Raw genomic sequence first — 19,960 nt, forward strand, 5'->3', positions numbered from 1 at the left:
TTTCAGTACTAGGTGGGGCGTGCCTGTTGTGGCAGGGGCTTCCCTCGGGACTGCGGGGTATTGAACAGAATCCCTGGCTTCTACTGGTGAGAGGTCAGCTGCACCCTTCCTCCCTCGCTTCCCCCTTGCCCAGTGGCAGCCCAAAATATCAAAATATCTCTCAGGTGAGAGCTGTTGGCTAGGAGTCCTAAGCCCTCTGCACGCTACAGTGGGTTGCAGCTGGCACCCTCTCTGACCGGAACGGGAATCACAAATCTCCCACACATGACAGGGGCGGGCTTGTCCCAACGCAGCCCAGAGGGCATCTCCTGGGTAGAGGGCACAGGAGGGCCTCTCCCCTCAGGGCTGGGACAGGAGGCTCAGCACCAGGGAAGAAAACAGTCCCACCACCCCTTCTGCAGGAGGGAATCCCGTCAACCCTCCTGACTTCAAGGTCATGGTCATTGCCTTCCCAGACCTGAATGTCCCCTTCCCCCCCAGCCAGGGGCACCCCCGGATGGACACATATGAACCTGGGTGGAAAGGGTTACTTTTCTTACTCTCCAGATCCATCTGTAAACCCCAGCTTCCTGGCCTCCCTGGCCAGCCTCTGTCTACCCAGTGCCACAGAAACCCAAGAGCAAGAATGCAAGTCCCGGGGCCCCTGCAGGGACTCACCTGTCAGAGACTCTCTCGGAGCCCACGAACAAGCTGCCCCTAAGGAGGCCGGCCCTGGTGCCCAGGAAGGCCATGTCCACCTCTGGCTCCGACTCGCTGTGGGACAGACAAAGCGGAGCTGTGACCACGTGGCCCCTGCGTTGCGATCTCTCCCAGCCGCACCCAGCCTGGCTCTGAGGATGCTTTCCAAGACCGCTGAGTTTGCAGGTAGTGCCAGGAACGTGCCCTCTGTCCCCATCCACGGCCAGCGTCCCAGCTCGCCGCAGACCCTCACCCCAGCTTCCAGGAAGTGGCTCTGTTCATTAAGTGGCCCCTGGGGTCCCTGCCTCTCTTGTGTGTCACATCGAGCTTCCACTGTGTGCCCCTGGGTTTGGGGGAGTAGAGTCTGGAATAAGAACTCGGGCAGGGAGATTTTGTCCTGGGGTCCGTGGAATGACGCCTTACGGCCAGGACGGGTTTGAAAGTGTTCCACACTTTCCCTTCTGATGGCAACGTGAGGGTGGGAGGAGCAGGCTCTGACCTCAGCACCCAAGAGAAGTCCAGGGGGACTTCACCAGCTTGCCATTGACCTGAAAAACAGAGTCCATTGCTGGCCAGAGCATGACTGGTTTTCCTCCCAGGCTGCAAGGACACTGGACGGTGATAAAGGACACTGGACAGGAGCGCAAAACAGGGCCACAGACAGTAGGTGCTGCCGCCTTTGTCCCGGTTCTTGGTTGCTGGTGGCTAGTTTTGCACAGTGCCAGACCCCAGGGCTTGGGGGCCTGTCCAAGGTAGGCAGCCCCTTTGCCCAGACTCATGGGTGAGGCCACTGGGCTGTCCTTGCTGGGCGCTGCCCCAGGCTGTATCTTTGGACAGAATCTGGAATGGCACGGAGACACGTGGCCCATAGTATGGAAAGTCACTGAGGACAGGGGCCTGGAGCCTCGGGCGGGCGTCGGCTCGGACTCCAGGACTACAGAGAGGGGCTCTTACAGGTTGTGCCTTGGAACCCTGTAGGGCTTAAACACCACAGCCGCCTGTGCCCAGTGGCAAACTCACCGAGACACCCACCAAGTGGGGCCCTGGTACCTGCATATTTTTTTAAATTTGCATCTCCTTTCTCTTTTGGTTCTCAAGGACATTAGCATAATACTTAGTTCCCAAGGACATTAACTTAGTACTGTTTGCGGGGCCAGTGCTGTGGCATAGCAGGTAAAGCCACTCCCTGCAATGCCGGCTTCCCATATGGGCACCGGTTCGAGTCCCGGCTGCTTCAGTTCCGATCCTGCTCTCTGCTATGGCCTGCGAAAGCAGTAGAAGATGGCCCTGCACCCACGTGGGAGACCCAGAGGAGGCTCCTGGCTCCTGGCTTTAGATTGGCACAGCTCCGGCTGTTGCAACCACTAGGGGAGTGAACCAGTGGATGGAAGACTCTCTCTCTCTCTCTGCTTCTGTGTAACTCTGTATTTCAAATAAATAAATAAATATTTAAAAAAACTTAATACTATTTGCTCTATCTACCTAGAATAGCAATGTCAATATTCCTCCCAGGAGTGTGAGTGCTGAGCAGAGTTTAAGGTTCTTACCGATTGACCGCTTCACCTATTTCACCGTTATGAAGCCCTCGAGAGTTTTCTCCTTGCATGATTATTTCATGAACTTGACATGGCTAGGCTTCTTTGTTTCATTTGCTTTCAAATTTTTTAGAGATTACTTTTTAAATTCTAATTTGGTCACACACTTTTTAAAAAAGATTTACTTATTTTATTTGAAAGACAGAGTTAAGAGAGGCAGAGGGAGAGAGAGGGGGAGAAAGAGAGAGAGAGAGAAAGAGAGAGAGAGAGAAAGAGAGAGAGAGAAATCTTCCATCCGCTGGTTCACTCCCCAGATAACTGCAACAGCCAGAGCTGCACCCATCCAAAGCCAGGAGCCAGGAGCCCCATGTCTCCCAAGGGTGCAGGGGCCCTAGGACTTGGGCCATCTTCTACTGCTTTCCCAGGTCACAGCAGAGAGCTGAATTGGAAATGGAACAGCCGGGACTTGAACCAGTGCCCAAATGGGATGCTGGCACTGCAGGTGGTGGCTTCACCCAATATGCCACAGTGCTGGCCCCTGGTCACAAAATTGTATGAAACATGTACATGGTTTCAAAGTCACTATGAAAAATAAAGCATTCTGAGGCACGATCATCTGTCGACTCACAGCCCTGTTCCTTCAGCCTTCCTGCAGGTAACCTTCTTTTCTTTTCTTTTTCTTTTTCTTTTTCTTTTTCTTTTTCTTTTTCTTTTTCTTTTTTGACAGACAGAGTTAGACATTGAGAGAGAGAAAGACAGAAAGGTCTTCTTTCTGTTGGTTCACCCCCCAAATGGTTGCTATGGCTGGTGAGCTGCGCCGATCTGAAGCCAGGAGCCAGGTGCTTCCTCCTGGTCTCCCATGCGGGTGCAGGGCCCAAGCACTTGGGCCATCCTCCACTGCCTTCCTGGGCCACAGCAGAGAGCCGGACTGGAAGAGGAGCAACCGGGACAGAATCTTGCGCCCCAACCGGAACTAGAACCCAGGGTACCGGTGCCGCAGGCAGAGGATTAGCCTAGTGAGCCACAGCGCTTTTGATTAAAAACACACGTATGGGGCTGGTGTTGCTGTGCAGTGGGTGCAGCTGCCACATGGGATGCTGGCATCCCATATAAGCAGGTGTTCTAGTCCTGGCTCTCAGCTGTGGCCTGGGAAAGCAGTAGAAGATGGCCCCAGTGCTTGGGCCTCTATACCCACATGGGAGACCCAGAAGAAGCTCCTGGCCCCTGGCTTCTGTCTGGACAAGCCCAGGCTGTTGTGGCCATTTGGGGAATGAACCAGCAGATGGAAGATTCTCTCTCTCTCCCCTCATCTCCTGCCTGTACCTCTGCCTTTCAAATGAATAAATAAACATTTTAAACTTTATCTTTTAATTTGATTTTTCTGTGACTTTTCGGAAATGCCCTAGGTAGAGACAGTTCTCATTTCTACGGTGATTTGTTTTACCAAGTTCCTACTGAGGAACATTTAGGCTGTCCTCAATACTGCACTGTAACAAACAGTGCTGCAATGAATAGCTCAGGTGTTGGTCTCTGCCTTTTTTTTTTTTTTTTTTTAACCCTGCCGGCCCATGTCCTTTTCTATTTTTGCTAGTGTATCTTTGGGATGAGTTTCTAGAAGTGGCGCTGGGCCAGGTGTGAATAATTGGGTGCTATCGCCACATCCCCCTGAGTGGTGTGTGCCACGCTTCTTGTCCCCACTGGCAATCTACAGGAATACTTGACGCCCCACAGCCTGGTGGATCAACAGCACCAGGGGCACACTGGCCACTGTGAGAGGCGGGAGGCACATCTTATACAGTGTTACCGTGCATTTCGGTTATGAGGATCTGGATCAAGCATGCTCACCTACATGAGGACTTTCTGTGTGCTTTTCCTGTAAGCTGTGCGCATCTCCCGAATCTCCCGACCGCTTTTCCTCTAAAATGCTTGGCCTTTTGCATTTTAATTTCTGAAGCCCTTTCTTCTTCATGGATATGTGATGGAAATGGTACCCTTTCTTATGCTTCATAAGGTACATTTTGCCAGCTTGTATTTCTTTGTATCCTGCTCATGCTTTTATTTTTGCCATGTACATGTTTGTCTGCTGTTAAAGTTTATCAGTCATTCCTTTATTGCTTCCGAATTTTGAGTCATTGTTGGGGACGGCTTTCCCACTGCCAGATTCTAGAGCCATTGGCTTGTGGTTTCTTTTAGTACTCATGTGGTTTCACTTCTTATATTTAAATCTCTGAGTCATTTGGACTTTATCCAGGTGCATGGTGTGAAGAGAACACAATTTTATCATTCTCCATATGGCCCTCGAGCCAGTACTAAAAGTCTATCTTTCACGCACTGACTAGACAAGATGCGTTTGTCATATACTAAATTCTTGGATGCATCTAGATGAATTTCTGGATTCCCCATTCCATGCCCCTAGTCTGCCTACATTTTCATATGCCAACTTCATAAATTAATTGCTGGGGTTTTGTAAGAGGTGCTCATATCTTGGCAGATCCTGCCATCATTCACCACTTTTCTTGTTCAGAAAGGTTTGCCTTTTCTTGCTTGTTCTTCCAAATCAAGTTTTAAATCATTTTATCTGAGTGCAGAAAGTACTGATGACACTTTAATTGGGATTGCATTTAATCTGGAAAATAAGTTAGGGAGGATTAACATCTTTATGATGTTGACTCCTACTATCTGAAAACGCTGGGTATCTTTCCATGTGTGCAAGTCTGCTTTTGCATCTCTCAGGAGTGTTTCATAATTTTCCTTATATAGGCTTCTGGAAAGTTCTCACAGTTTCATGCTTCATATGTTCTCAGTCTTACAGGTATATTAAACTTTTTCTTGCCCTTCTAAATACTCCTTCTTTTATTACATCTTCTATTCAGTTTTTGTGTTGATAAGGCCTGCTAATATTTGATATTGATGCTATAAGCTGTTACTTTACTAAATTCTCTTTATTGTCTATAATGGGTTTCCTATTCATTCTTTGGGAGCTTCTACATATATAATCATATCATCTTTTTTTGTTTTTATTTTTTGAGAGACAGAGACAAACACACACAGAGAGGAAGAGAGATCTCCCACCTCCCTGTCCACCCTTAAATGCTTGTAACAACTGGGACAGGGCCAGCCCCAATTTCAGCACTAGGAACACAAGCCAGGTCTCCTCCATGGGTGGCAGGAATCCAATCCCCTGAACCATCATTTCTGCCTCCAAGTGGCTACAGTAGCCGGAAGCTGAAGTCAGGCAGGGAATGCACCCAGGTGCTCTGATGTGGGGCACAGGTGTCTTAACTGGCAGCCTAAACACCCACACTCCCTATCATCTTTAAATAGAGAGAATTTTACTTCTTTCTTTCCAATTCTCATTGCCTTAAAGTGCTTTCTTGCCTTGCAGTCTTGTTAAATACCAGTAGGGAAGTGAGCATGTTTGGCTGGCCACTGTCTTTAGTGGGAGAGCCTCTAGCCTCATGAAGATCTTGGCTTTCGGGGCCGGCGCTGTGGCACAGCAGGTTAAGCCTCTGCCTGCAGTGCTGGCATCCCAGATGGGCACTGGCTCGAGTCCCTGCTGCTCCACTTCTGATGCGGCTCCCTGCTGATGCTCCTGGGAAAAGCAGCAGTGGATGGCCCAGGTGCTTGGGCCCCTACATCCACGTGGGACACCTGGAGGAAGCTCCTGGCTTCGGATCAGCCCGGCCTCTACCTCTGCCCCACACTCTCTGTAACTCCACCTTTCAAATAAATGAGTTAATTAAAAAAGAAAATCTTGACTTTCAGGCTTAGGTCAATGTTAAGGAATGGTCTTTGAAGACATGAATAGAGATGAATATTTGTTCATATGCCTTTTGTGCATGGGTAGAGAGGGTTCTCTAACTTTTCTCCCTAGCTAAAGTCCCCAGGTCATCTTTTATCATGCACAGTCCTGGTTAAGAAATGTTTGCTGGGTGAGGGTGGGATGCATGGTGGCTTAGCCAGTAAAGCTGTTGCCTGCAAGGCTGGCATCCCATATGGGCGCTGGTTCAACTCCCAGCTGTTCCACTTCCAATCCAGCTCCCTGCTAAAGGACTGGGAAGGCGGTAGAAGATGGCCCAAGTGATTGGGCCCCTACTACCCATGTGAGAGACCTGGAAGAAGCTCCTGGCTCATGACTTCAGCCTGGCCCAGCCCTGGCCATTGAGGCCACCTGGGGAGTGAACCAGCAGATGGAAGATCTCTCTGTCTCTCCTTTCTCTGTAACTCAAATAACTTTCAAATAAATAAACAATTTTTTAAAAAGAAATGTTTGCTGCTCACTGTTTCTCAACACTACAAAACATCCATGGCTAATCTCAGAACCTGGGAAGATCTGTGCCCCTTCCCTTCAAACCTGGCACCACTGCTCTCCGTGGCAGGCAAGACAGGCAGGGCTGAGGATCTGCAGGCCGGACCTGGACTGCCCCTTGGTGGGGACGATGGCGGCACAGACAGTGTAGGCTGTTGTGAGAGCCAGAGTGGTGAATGCCCACCAAGCGCCTGGTCCACTGCGCCTTTTTTCTGTCTTTTTAGTTTTGAATAGGCCGCACATGTACGTGGTTCAAAATTGTCCCAAAGAGTTGTAGAGTGACAAGTGTCCCTCCCATCCCTGTCACAGTTACCCATCTTTCTCACTGGAAACAACGGAGGAGAGCTTTTCCCAAGTGCCCTTGCACACACCGACACCCCCTCCCACAGATACGCACATGCACAGATACTATCTCCTGTCCTTGCCCTCCAGAAACGACACCATACCTTGCACAGCACTCCACAGCTTGCTTTTTAAATAGGAGATTGCTCCTAGAAAGCCCTGTTGGTGTCTTAGTAGGATAGCACTCATCCACTCACTTATGGATGTCTAGGGGAGGTTTGTTGAATCTTCCTATTCAGAAGTCAAGTGTGTGCTCCGTAGTCTTACCCTCACTAACGTCAGCACTCGTGTGCACACACACACACACACACAGTCACATGCTGCCCATCTTTAGATGACAGCACCAAGTCAAGGCCAGCAAAGGGACCAGGAAAGCTAAAGGACCGGGAAACAGCGGGGGACACTGTGTTGCTGTTGCCACCTTACCTGCTGGAAAGAAGGCACCGCCCTATACGAACTCTCACTAGGACACTTTGGTTCGTGGGCTGTCCTGGCTGGAGCCCAGCCCAGGGAAGGGGCCTCAGAACAGGCTACCCTGGGTAGGGACTCTACTCGCCTTGGTGTTTATTCAAAGCAGGGAGAAGGCAGCAGTGGCAGCTTTGTCGCGCCTTTGCTCTGCTGGGGGGGCTGTGTGAGGGTCACTCCTTTTCCCAGCCCTGTGTCCTCACTGGTCTTGGGCCAGAGGATGTGGGTGGCCTGCTGAGCTGCCAGCCAGGTGGTGGGTGGGGCCCCGCTGTGTCCCGCACAGAACCCCGCCCCCTCCTGGCACCTACTCAGAGCCGTTGAGGGCCAGCGCCGTCCAGTAGGCTTCCATGGGGGCCGTTACCACCGCGTCCAGCAGCACCTCCCGCACCAGCTCCTCATCGCCTGCGGGCAACACCACAGGCGCTCCTTGTTGAATGCAGCTCACCTACCGCGTGGAGGTTCCGGGACGAGATGTGCCTCGTGAACGCGCTGCTGAGGTGGGCTTTGACCTTGACCGAGTGATTCTGCTGACAGTTAGAGCGCTCGGGTCCCACGCCCAGCTCTGGCTCCCAACTCCAGCTTCCCGCAAATGCAGACCCTGGGAGGCCGTGGTGACGGCTCACATATGGGGTTCCTGGCTCCCGTGTGGGAGATCTGGATTGGGTGCCCAGCTCTGCGCTTCAGCCAGGGATATTTGAAGAGTGAACAAACAGATGGGAGCTCTCTCCTCTGTGTCACACAAACAAATCAATCAATCAATCAATAAAAACAAAAGTGTGTGAGAGCCTGAAGAAATCATTCTCTCTCTTTCAGCCTTCAGAGCGACATGCGTAGAGCTGAACCCTGACACCCCTCTGTCGGATCAGACTTGGATCTGCCTCTCCCATCTCAGCTCCCGTCACGCTGCTGCCTGGTCAGCAGGACACCCGGGCCTCTTGTCTGCACCGTGGGCTGCCGGCCCCAGAGCCCCGGGCAGCTGTTCCCCGTCTGCGCTTTCTTTTCCCTCCTTCTCTTTCTCTAACTTACTTGCTTTTATTCGGGTCAAATCCGTATGACTTCAACCAACTTAAAGGGCACACATAGTGCATTCCCAGTGCTGTGCAAGCACGTCTTGTATCTAGTTCCAGGATGCCTTTGTGCCCCCATTAAGCCGCGGGAGTGCCTCTTGGCTCTCCTTACTTAAGGGGCACTGTCTTGACCATGTGCTTAGAGCAGGGCCCACACAGGACACTGGTCGCGATTCGTAGCAACGTGCATCGACACGTGTGTGCTTCCTGTTGACTGGCTGGTCTTTCCATCAGATTCTAAGCTGCATGAGCTCTATGCTTGCCTTGCCTGGGGGATTGCAGCAGCTTCTGTGTGCAGCCCAGGGCACGCACGGAGTGACTGCTCGGAGCAGAAGTGATAATGGGATGAACTGAGGCGTGCCCTGGCTTGGGAGGCAGAGCCTCCTCATGGGGGCGACATGTGACACGTGACAGAGTGAGCAAAGAAGAGGAAGAAGGATCGTGCTGAGCGTGGGTCCCGTGAGCTCCCAGTTACACTAGTGCAGCAGGAACTTAAGGCCGGCTGAGGCTGGGCTTGGAAAATGCTCCCAGACCACAGGCTTTGAGAGGCCGTGAGGTCAAACACTCTCGTCTGTGGGGTGAGCCTTCAGGGTGCAGCGTGTCCGCTACTTGCCCCAGGGGCCCACTGCTGGGCAAGGGGCGGGGCAGAGGTAGCAGGCAGGTGGATGCCCTGGACCACGCTCGGCTGACCGGGGTTGCACGTGCGTGGGCAGGCTGCACTCACACTCCAGGTCAGGGTCCTTTCCCGTCAGGAAGAGGACCATGGCCTCCAGCTGGCTGAGTTTCCGGTGGTCAGGGTCGATGTCGGTGACGCAGTAGATCCTGGAACCGGGAGAGTCGGGGTTACCTCCAGACACTCGGCCTTCCTCCCCGCCAGCCCCAACGCCTGCCTTACCAGTCGCTGGCCAGGCTCAGATCCGGGTGAAGCAAGTCGTGCAGGCCTGAAAGCGGAGGGTGGGGCTCAGGATGATGCGTCCCCAGGGTGGGCAGTGTGTGCCCTGCAGCCCGCCCTGGAGCCCCTGAAAGGCGGGGCTGGGCTGCTCCCTCGTGCTGCGGCTCCAAGCAGGGGTGCAGTGCAGGTCCGTGATGGGCATGCTGGGACCGTGCCTTGGTCCACACCTCCCATTGCTCATGTTCAAGTCCCAGCCACTGCAAGGCTCAGGACAGACACCGGAGGCCCCCCTTTCTTCCTCCTCCAGCCGCCCCACTCATCACCAGGCTGGAGCTCAGTCACCCCTGGGGACATCCTAGCGTGCCCATTGCATAGTAGCTCCCAGGAGCCACGGGAAAGTCCTTGGGTCCCGGGCCAGAGCGTGCCAGCAGCAGCAGTTCTTGCAGGAGGAGTGGGTATCAAGGCCACTTTGGACCTAGCCACGTTGTCTACTTCCTGCCTGGTCACACAACCCTTCCTCCCCACGAGCGCCACCCCTGTCATCCTCTACCTCACCAGGTGGCTGGATCGGTGGGGCTGCCTGACCTTGGACTATGCGTCTCCCAAATGTGAGGCAAATTAAACCTCTCTCCTTCATGGGTAGCTTCTCTCTCTCAGGCCTGCTATTATGGAGATAGATGGCTGACTAACACCTCCCGGCCTCCCTGCCCATACACTCCCTGTTGGGGGTTGAACTGTGTCTCCCCATAGTCAGGGAGAAGTCCTGAGCCCTGCTTCCTGTGACTGTGACCTTCCTTGAAACAAGATCATTGCAGAGGTCATCCAGTTAAGAGGAGGTTGTTAGGGTAGGCCCCGGTTCAATGGGACAGAGACGCTGGAGGGAAAGAGCCACCACCCAGAGGTGGAGTCAGCGACCCAAGTGCAGCGGCTGCAGGACAAGGGGGGCCTGGGCCACTGAAGTTGGAAGCAGCAAGGAGAAGCCGCCTCCCTCTCCCGCTGAGGCTGTGGGGAGCATCACCTTCCCATCACCCGACTCCAGACTCTGCTTCCAGGACGCCGAGGGAATGCATTTCCGCTTTAAGCTTCCTTAGCAAGCTCATGCACACTGGTCCCTCGCTCTCCTGGCTTCTGTTCTCTCGGCCCCTCTGTATTCTTCTCACAGAGAAATGCATTCGCTGGACAGGCCCTCCCCCTCTGGTCGAGCAACACCCCCCAAAATCGGACTACCCGTGCTTGGCAGGCCTGGGGCCCTGCAGGTTTGATGACCGACTGGCTGATGCTATGTACTCTGGGCATCACAGATGTGCGGGCCCCTCCCTGCCAGGCAGCATGGCTCCCAAATGCCACTCGGAGCCTGGGACTGTGGAGGTGGACCAAGGGGTCTCTTGGTCCTCCCAGGAGAACCCATTTCCCCCCACGCTTCTGTCAGCACCTGACGCCGACCCACCTTCTTCCACGGATGTGTTCCCCACCAGGATGTACTCCCCGTGGCCGCGGGACAGCACCACTCCCAAGCTGGGGAGAGAAGGGAAAGTGCACGCTCAGCGGCCAACACCAGTCAGCCTCAGCCAGGGGGAGCTCTTCACGGGCCCATGCCACGTGGTGTGGACAGCCATCCCTCCTGGCCATGCCCTCAGGAACCCAAGTAGCACTTCTGCACCTCCATCAGCCTTTCTTTCTCCCCTGGAAAGCCCACAGCAGAAGAGCCCTTACAGCTCCCGTCTTGGTCAAGGCCTGTCCCAAGCCTCCCAAGGACCTGCTGAGGTGCAGAGAGGTCTCTGTGCCTCGTGGGGCACCCCACAAATAGGAGACACCCTCCTCTGCTGCCAGGACATCAATGGGGCAGCTAGGTTCAATATCTGGACCACCGAGAGTCATTATTGTCTGTTTACTCATTTTTCTTTAGGTTTTTATTTGAAAAGCAGAGAGACAGAGAGATCTTCCATCTGCTGGTTCACTCCCCAAATGCCCACAACAGCCATAGCTGCACCAGGCCAAAGCCAGGAGCCCAGAACTCAATCCAGGTCTCCCAGGCTGGTGCAGGGAGCCAAGTGCTTGAGCCATCCCTGCTGCCTCCCGGGGTGTGCATTAGCAGGAAGCTCAGGTCAGACATGGAGCTGGGGCCTAAACCCAGGCACTCCGATATGAGATGTGGGCACCCTAAGCAGGTTCTCAGCTGCTGCACCAGAGTCGGCCCCACCTAGGGAGCTTTAAAAGACACAGTGATGGCCAGCGCCGCGGCTCACTAGGCTAATCCTCCACCTTGCGGCACCAGCACACCGGGTTCTAGTCCCGGTCGGGGCGCCGGATTCTGTCCCGGTTGCCCCTCTTCCAGGCCAGCTCTCTGCTGTGGCCCAGGAGTGCAGTGGAGGATGGCCCAGGTGCTTGGGCCCTGCACCCCATGGGAGACCAGGAAAAGCACCTGGCTCCTGCCATCGGATCAGCGCGGTGCGCCGGCCACAGCGCGCCGGCCGCGGCGGCCATTGGAGGGTGAACCAACGGCAAAGGAAGACCTTTCTCTCTGTCTCTCTCTCTCACTGTCCACTCTGCCTGTAAAAAAAAAAAAAAAAAAAAAAAAAAAAAGACACAGTGATGAGGGGCCAGTGCTGTGGCACAGCGAGTTAAGCTGTCACCTGTGGTGCCAGCATCCCATATGGACACTGGTTTGAGTCCCAGCTGCTCCACTTCTAATCCAGCTTCCTGCTAATGTGCCTGGAAAAGCAGCAGAGGATAGCCCCCGTGCTTGGGCCCCTGCACCCACACAGAAGACCCAAATGGAGTTCCATGCTCCTAGCTTTGGTCTGGCCATAGTGGTCATTTGGGGAGTGAACCAGCAGGTGGAAGATTCTCTCTCTCTCTCTCTCTCCCCCTCTTCTCCCCTCCTCTTCCCTCCCCTCTCTCTGTAACTCTGTATTTTAAAAAAGAAAATAAATATTAAAAATATATACATATAATGATGGACTCCACTCTAGCTACTATGATTAAATCGATCTGGATAGGGAATTGGCGATTTTACAAATTTCCTGGGTAGGCCGGCGCCGCGGCTCACTAGGCTAATCCTCCGCCTAGCGGCGTCGGCACACCGGGTTCTAGTCCCGGTCGGGGTGCCGGATTCTGTCCCGGTTGCCCCTCTTCCAGGCCAGCTCTCTGCTGTGGCCAGGGAGTGCAGTGGAGGATGGCCCAGGTGCTTGGGCCCTGCACCCCATGGGAGACCAGGATAAGTACCTGGCTCCTGCCATCGGATCAGCGCGGTGTGCTGGCTGCGGCGGCCATTGGAGGGTGAACCAACGGCAAAGGAAGACCTTTCTCTCTGTCTCTCTCTCTCACTGTCCACTCTGCCTGTTAAAAAAAAAAAAAAGAAAAAAGAAAAAAAAAATTTCCTGGGTACTCTAGTGAGCTGGGACCAGAGTTTTACTAGAAACAAGGTAATTCAGCAGTGAGGACCCTTCGTTCTCCGATTTGTGTAGTGCTTGCGGTCAATATTTGTGTGGTCGGAGGGAACCTAAGAGGGCTTCCCATTCGACTCCTTCCTCTTGCAAGGGGGCAGTGCCTGAAAACCTCCAAGTGGATTATGTCATTTAATCCTCGCCCCACCCAGAAAGAGCTCCTATTATTTCTCTCCTTTCCAGGTGAGGCGGCCAGGGCACAGAGAGCATAGGGCACTTGGCTAAGGCCACGCCTCCTATAAGTGGTGCCCTTGGGATTCAAACCCAGAGCTTGCACACTGGGCTACACAGGCAAGGCGAGTCCTGAATGTGGACCTGGGATTCCGCGGTTACCACACACTGCCAACCCAGTGGGAGCAGGTCCTCCCCCAAAGCCTCAAAGTTATCTCCCTCCCCCTTGAAAACAAAGCATGGGCCTTACCTGAAAGGTGTGTCGCTGATGTCTGTGAAGAAGTAGTCATTGGTCAGGAAAAGAACTCGCTTCTGAAAGAGCAAAGGGTGCGTGCTGGGGAGCCGGAGACAGAGCGCCTGCCACAGCCACCTTCCTCTTGTCCACTGCCCGTGTGTCCCCTCTGCACCTGCCCTGCGTGTCCCTGGCCACCACCGACCTGCTGTATTGTGCTGACCTCGGTGGGCAGAATCGTCTCCAAGCCCAGCGACTTGTGGGTTGGAGGCAGGTGCCTGGGTTTAAGGACCACGTCTACACCTGACTGCCATTCACAGCAGCCCTGGGCCACATGTGACTACTGAACCTTGAACTCTGCATGGTAAACCAGATTTCCAAATTTGTGTTAATTTAATTAGTTTTCAGGATGAAGTGTTTATATTTTCACTTTTCCTCTTTTTTATTTATTACAAAATGTTAAAAATGACTTGCTTGATTCTTCCTCCTTTATTTTTCTTTGAGACAAATGCAGGTACGCACACACACAAAGAGACAGATGGGGAGAACTCCCATCCACTGGTTCATTCCCCGAATTCCCACAATGGCCTGGCCCTTCGGGAGGCAGGAATTCGATCCAAGTCTCCCGAGTGAGTGTCAGGAACCCTGGTACTTGACCATCACCAGCTGCCTCCCAGGATGTGCGTTAGCAGGAAGCTAGCGTCTGGGGGTGGAGCTGGGACTCCGACCCAGGCCCTACGTGCAATATGGGGTGTGAGCATCCTAACCAGCACCTCAACTACTAGGACAAAGGCGCACGCCTCGGTTTTTGCAATTTCTGATGAACGTGTGACACTTATACGATTGAGGGGCATAGGGTGACATTTCAGCAGCTGCCTGTGGGGTAAGCTGTTCAAATCTGGTGGCCAGCATCCCCACCTCCCCACCTTTCTGTCACATTTGTAGCCTACCAGCTCCTATCCTCCAGTTCATTGCACAGCACACAATTTGTTATTGTGATCTGTAGTCGCTCCATCCTGGCTTGAACATCAGGACTAGAGGTGGTCTTTTTCCTCCCTTATTTGTTTTTTTTAGATGAAGGAAAAGGTGACATGCACATATCTTCAGTGTGCTGCTGAATTGGTTTATTTTTAAATTTTTATTTATTTGACAGGTAGAGTTATGGACAGTGAGAGAGAGACACACACAGAGAAAGGTCTTCCTTCCGTTGTTTCACTCCCCAAATGGCCGCTACGGCCGGCGTTGCGCTGATCTGAAGCCAGGAGCCAGGTGTTTTTTCCTGGTCTCCCATGTGGGTGCAGGGGCCAAGAACTTGGGTCATCCTCCACTGCCTTCCCAGGCCACAGCAGAGAGCTGGACTGGAAGAGGACAACTGGGACTAGAACTCAGTGTCCATATGGGATGTTGGCACTGCAGGTGGAGGATTAACCTAGTGCGCCACGGTGCCGACCTCTGCTGAATTTTTTTTATAGGTGTGTTTAATCACCTTCCCTGTCAACATGGCACCTGTGTGCCCTGCCTGCCTCGTCAAATCCACCACCACCCTTCCCTCCACAGGCAAGTTCTGTTCTCAGTTCTGTCACCATAGATTATTTCCGCCTGTTCCTTTCCTGGCTTGCTTTTTGTTGTTGTTGCTATTCAACATACTGCTTTCAAGATCCACCTGTTCTGCTGTATGTATGAAGAGTTCTGGGGGCCGGCGCTGTAGCGTGGTGGGCTAGGAATCCGCCTGCAGTCCCGGCATCCCATATGGCTGCTCCACTTCCGATCCAGCTCTCTGCTGATGGCCTGGGAAAGCAGTGGAAGATGGCCCAGGTGCTTGGGCCCCTGCGCCCACTTGGGAGACCTGGAAGAAGCTCCTGGCTCCTGGCTTCGGATCAGCCCAGTTCTGGTCGTTGTGGCTATTTGGGGAGTGAACCAGCAGACTTCTCTCTCTGTCTGTAGCTCTGCTTCTCAAATAAATAAATAAATAATCTTTTTAAAAAGAATTCTGTTCCTTTGTTGCTGAGTAGGGTTCCAGTGAACGGGCCAACTACAGTTGGCCTCCACAAGCTACCTCCTGATGGCTACTTGGCTTGCTTCCAGTTTGGGGCTGTAATGCTTGAAGCTGCTGTCAACATCCTAGAACAAGTCTTCTCCTGAACTAAGCTTCCTGTGTCTTGGTAAACACCTAGAAATGGAATTGTGTAGTAAAAGCTGCCAGACAATTCCCCGGAGTTGTTTTACCACCACAAAGCTGCACTAGCAAGGTTTGAGGGTTCCAGGTTTTCCATCTCTTGGCTGGTGTATGGGATCCTTCATCTTTTACATGGTAGCCACTGCAGGGAGAGGGCAACGAGGCCTCGCTGTGGTTTTAATTTGCATTTCTTGATGACTAGTAGTTCCTGCCTTTTCCCTGAAATGTCTGCTGCAGTGCTTTGACCATTCTGTGGGGTGTGAGTTGCTTTGTTAGTGCTTTGTCGGTGTTCTTTATGTGTTTTAGATACAGTCTACCTCTGCTTTTTCATTTTCTTTCGAAAGCCTTTTGATGAGCAGAATATTTTTACTTTTGAAGTCCAGTTTATCAAATTTTTATGTTTAACGCATTTTGTGTTTTTATCAAATAAATCTTTGCACACCCTCAAATTGAGAAGATTTTTTGTTTTCTTGTAAAAACTTTATCATTTATTTATTTTTAAAGATTTATGTATTTGAAGAGGCAGAATGGCACGCACACACACACACACACACGTCCATCTTCTGGTTCACACCTCAAATATCTGCAACAGCTAGGGTTAGGCTAGGCAGAAGCCAGGAGCCGGGAACTCCATCCAGATCACCCATGTGGGTGACAGGGGCCAGTGCATGTGGTCCATCCTCTGCTGTCTCCCAGGTGCATTAGTTGTAGGGGTCTGGAAAGGAAGCTGTGAAGCTGGGACTTGACCTGTCATGACGACAGGGGATGCTGGTATCATAAAGAGGTGGTTTAACCCATTACGCTGCAATTCTGGCCCCAAAAGTTTCAGCCTTTTAGCTTTTACATTGGCTATGATCTAACACGTTGATTTGTGTGTGATGTGAGATATTGATAGATTTTTTTCATACATTTATTTAGTTTTCCAGTTTTGTTGAAAAAACTTCCTTTTCCCACTAAATTGCCAAGGTATTGAAAATCATTTTGCAATATATGTGGGTTATTTCTGAATGCTCTGTGCAGGTCCACTGGTCTGTTTGTCTATTCTTTTGTCAACTCCACCCTGCTTGGTTACTGTAGCTTTATAGCAAGTTTTGTGGTGTGACTTTTTCCTATTTGTTTTATTCCAAGATCTTTTTTGGTTATCCTAAGTCCTTTGTATTTTCATATAAATTTTAGAATCACCTTGTCTGTTTAAATTTTTTTTTTTGACAGGCAGAGTTAGACAGTGAGAGAGAGAGAGAGAGAGAGAGAGAAAGGTCTTCCTTTTCCATTGGTTCACCCCCCAAGTGGCAGCTGCAGCTGGCTTGCTGCACTGATCCAAAAGCAGGAGCCAGGTGCGTCCTCCTGGTCTCCCATGCAGGACAGAATCTGGTGCCCCAACTGGGACTAGAATCTGGGGTGCTGGCGCCGCAGGCGGAAGATTTGCTTAGTGAGCCGCGGCGCCGGCCCTCTGTTTAAATTTTGACTGTGAATCTATAGATCTACCTGGGGAGAATGGACATCCTAGCAATACAGATCTCACAACCTCTAATCATGGTTATATGATCCTATTTAATTTTTTCTTTGGTATTCTGTTATCAGTGACATAGTTTTCAGTATATAGGTCATTTTGTTAGTTATTCCCAAGTATTTTATGTTATTGGATGCTATTGCTATTTAAAAGTAATTTCATTTTCTAATTATTTGCTGTTAATATAAAAATTTTTTTTCATAATACTGACTGGTGTTCTGTGGATCTACTAAATTTACCTGTCAACACAAATTTCTATGAGCAAGTATCCTTTAAAAATAATGTGAAAGGGCCGGCACCTCGGCTCAATAGGCTAATCCTCCGCCTTGCGGCGCCGGCACACCCGGTTCTAGTCCCAGTCGGGGCGCCGGATTCTGTCCCGGTTGCCCCTCTTCCAGGCCAGCTCTGCTGTGGCCAGGGAGTGCAGTGGAGGATGGCCCAAGTACTTGGGCCCTGCACCCCATGGGAGACCAGGAGGAAGCACCTGGCTCCTGCCATGGGATCAGCGTGGTGCGCCGGCCGGGGCAGCCATTGGAGGGTGAACCAACGGCAAAGGAAGACCTTTCTCTCTGTCTCTCTCTCTTACTGTCCACTCTGCCTGTCAAAAAAAAAAAAAATAAATAAAATAAAATAATGTGAAAGAAAGACATCCGCAGGGGCCAGCGTCGTGGCTCACTTGGTTAATCCTCCGCCTGCGGTGCCGGCATCCCTTATGGTTGCCGGTTCTAGTCCCGGTTGCTCCTCTCCCAGTCCAGCTCTCTGCTGTGGCCTGGGAAGGCAGTGGAAGATGGCTCAGGTGCTTGGGCCCCTGCTCCCACATGGGTGACTGGGAGGAAGCACCTGGCTCCTGGCTTCGTATCGGCATAGTTCCGGCTATAGCGGCCATTTGGGTGGTGAATTAATAGAAGGAAGACCTCTCTCTCTCTCTCTCTCTCTCTCTCTCTCTCTCTCTCTCGTTGTCTAACTCTATCTGTCAAATAAATTAAAAAAAAGAAAGACATCTGCAGATAAAAGAAGACAGAGATTTCCTTACATCAGACCTGAGCCACAGGAAATGCGTGGGATTTCCTAACTAAGCAGCCCCATTATCCAGAATGAGGGCAGCATCTTCTGTTTCATTTTCTTGCCTTATCACACCAACTAGGTCCCACAGTGCAATGCTGGATAGAAGTGGAGAACAGACCTCCTCGTCTCATTCTCAACGTTAGGGAAAAAGTATTTGCTATTTCATTCCTAAAGCTTATGTCTTTCATAGATGCTATTTATTATGTTGATGGAGTTTACTTTCATTCCTAAGATTTACTGAATGCTCTTTTAGCAACTATTGTGATCGCCAGATGGCTTTTCTTCTTTATTCTGTTAACAGACAGATCACATTGACTTGGCTGTTTTCTCAATGTTGCATTGACCTTGCATCCTCAGGACAGCCCCACTGCGTGCCATTGTTGCACGGATACTTTCACAGATGATATACCCTACAACGCAATGTCAAAACGTTCGCTTTAAATATTCAGTTGTCTTTTTGAGACATTAAGGAATAACATTAACCTATATTTAACATTTTTCACATTTATTTAACATTTCCAGTATGCTTTAATTTTTCCAGTAGATTGGAATCTGGTGTGGTTTTTCTTCAGCCTGAAAAATTTCCTTAAGCATTTCTTGTGGCACGGGTCTGATAGTGAGGAAAGCTCTGTCCTCACTTATCTGCAGATGTCTTTATTTCACATTATTTTTGAAGGATATTTACACAGAGAAATTTGGGTTGACAGGTGTTTTTCCTTTCTGCACTTTAAGGAAGTTCTACTGTTGCTTCTAATGAGAAGGGAGCCATTGTTCTCGTTGCTCCCCTCAGTGGGATGCATCTTTTCTTCTCTAGTTTCTTTAGAAAAGCTGTCTCTGGTTTTCAGTACCTGGACTATGAGGTGCCCAAGGGTGGTTTTCCTTTTCCTTTTCTCATCTCGGGGTTTGCTGAGATGCTTGGATCTACGGGTTGATGTTTTCTCACCAAGTTCAGGATAGGCTTTGCCATTAGTTTTTCAAATAAGTTTTTTCTGCTCCATTCTTTCTGTTTTCTTTCTGTGACTCCAAGAAAAAAAAGACGTTTGATTGCTTTAACTCTTCCAACTCAACAGGGACTGCTTCTTCTTTTACTTTCAACTTTTTTTTTTCCTGTTCTTCAAATTGTGTATTTTTATCACTTCCTTTTCCAGTTCACTGTCCCTTCTTTCCTCCAGTCATTTGGGAAGACCCTCTAGTGAAATTTTCATTTCTGATACTGTACATGTTTTAGAATTTCCGTGTGGGGCCAGCACTGTGGGGCGGGGGCTCAGCTGTTGCCTGCGATGCCGACATCCCATATCAGAGCACTGTTTGAGGCTCAGCTGCTCTGCTTCAGATCCAGCTCTCTGCTAGTGCACCCAGGAAGGCAGCGAAGGATGATCCAAGTACTTGGACTCCTGTAATCCATGTGGGAGGCCTGACTTGAACTCCAGGCTCCTTGCTTCAGCTTGGTCCATTTGCAGAGTTAACTAGCAGATGGAAGATCTAGCGCTCACTCTCTCTCTCTCTCTCTGCCTTTAAAATACATAAATCTTTTTAAAATTTTCCAGGGCTGGTGTTGTGGCACAGCAGATTAAGCCACTGCCTGCAGTGCCAGCACCCTATATGGCACTGGTTTGAGTCTTGGCTGCTCCACTTCCAATCCAGGTCCTGCTAATGTGCCTGGGAAAGCAGCAGAAGATGGCCCAAGTGTTTGGGCCCTTGCACCCACACGTGGGAGATATGGATGGAGTTCTAGTCTCCTGGATTTGGCTTGGCCCAGCCCAGACCATTGTGGCCATTTGGGGAGTGAACTAACGAATGGAAGACCTCTCTCTCTCTTTTTCTTTCTATGTAACTTTGCCTTTCCAATAAATAAATAAATAAGCAAACATTTAAAAAATTTTCCACTGGGAAGCACAACCAACAAAAGCAAAAGTAAACAAATAGGACTAACAAAATCTGCAAGTTGGGAAAAATATGTGTGAACCATATATTTGATAAGGTTTAACATTTAAACTATATCAAGAACTCACAAAACCTTATAGCAAAAACCTGAATAATCAAATTTTTTAAAATGGGCAAAGGACCTAAAT

At 50.8% G+C, this 19,960-nt stretch overlaps 1 protein-coding gene across 1 annotated transcript in view; it reads right to left on the reverse strand.

Annotated features, from left to right (window-relative positions):
* The window catches only part of CACNA2D4 (calcium voltage-gated channel auxiliary subunit alpha2delta 4), a 109,009-nt gene that overhangs the window by 57,929 nt on the left and 31,120 nt on the right, over window positions 1-19,960 (reverse strand). Inside the window, exons 19-24 of the mRNA XM_089303316.1 lie at window positions 13,156-13,217; window positions 10,736-10,803; window positions 9,292-9,337; window positions 9,121-9,218; window positions 7,638-7,731; window positions 658-753 (exon numbers count right to left, since the gene is read on the reverse strand). Coding sequence (XP_089159442.1) covers window positions 658-753; window positions 7,638-7,731; window positions 9,121-9,218; window positions 9,292-9,337; window positions 10,736-10,803; window positions 13,156-13,217 — 464 coding nt within the window. The remainder of the gene's footprint in view (window positions 1-657; window positions 754-7,637; window positions 7,732-9,120; window positions 9,219-9,291; window positions 9,338-10,735; window positions 10,804-13,155; window positions 13,218-19,960) is intronic.

This window comes from Oryctolagus cuniculus, chromosome 9 (assembly GCF_051225735.1).
Source record: "Oryctolagus cuniculus isolate XC-2025 breed Fujian yellow rabbit chromosome 9, ASM5122573v1, whole genome shotgun sequence".
In the NCBI taxonomy this organism is placed as follows: Eukaryota; Metazoa; Chordata; class Mammalia; order Lagomorpha; family Leporidae; genus Oryctolagus; species Oryctolagus cuniculus.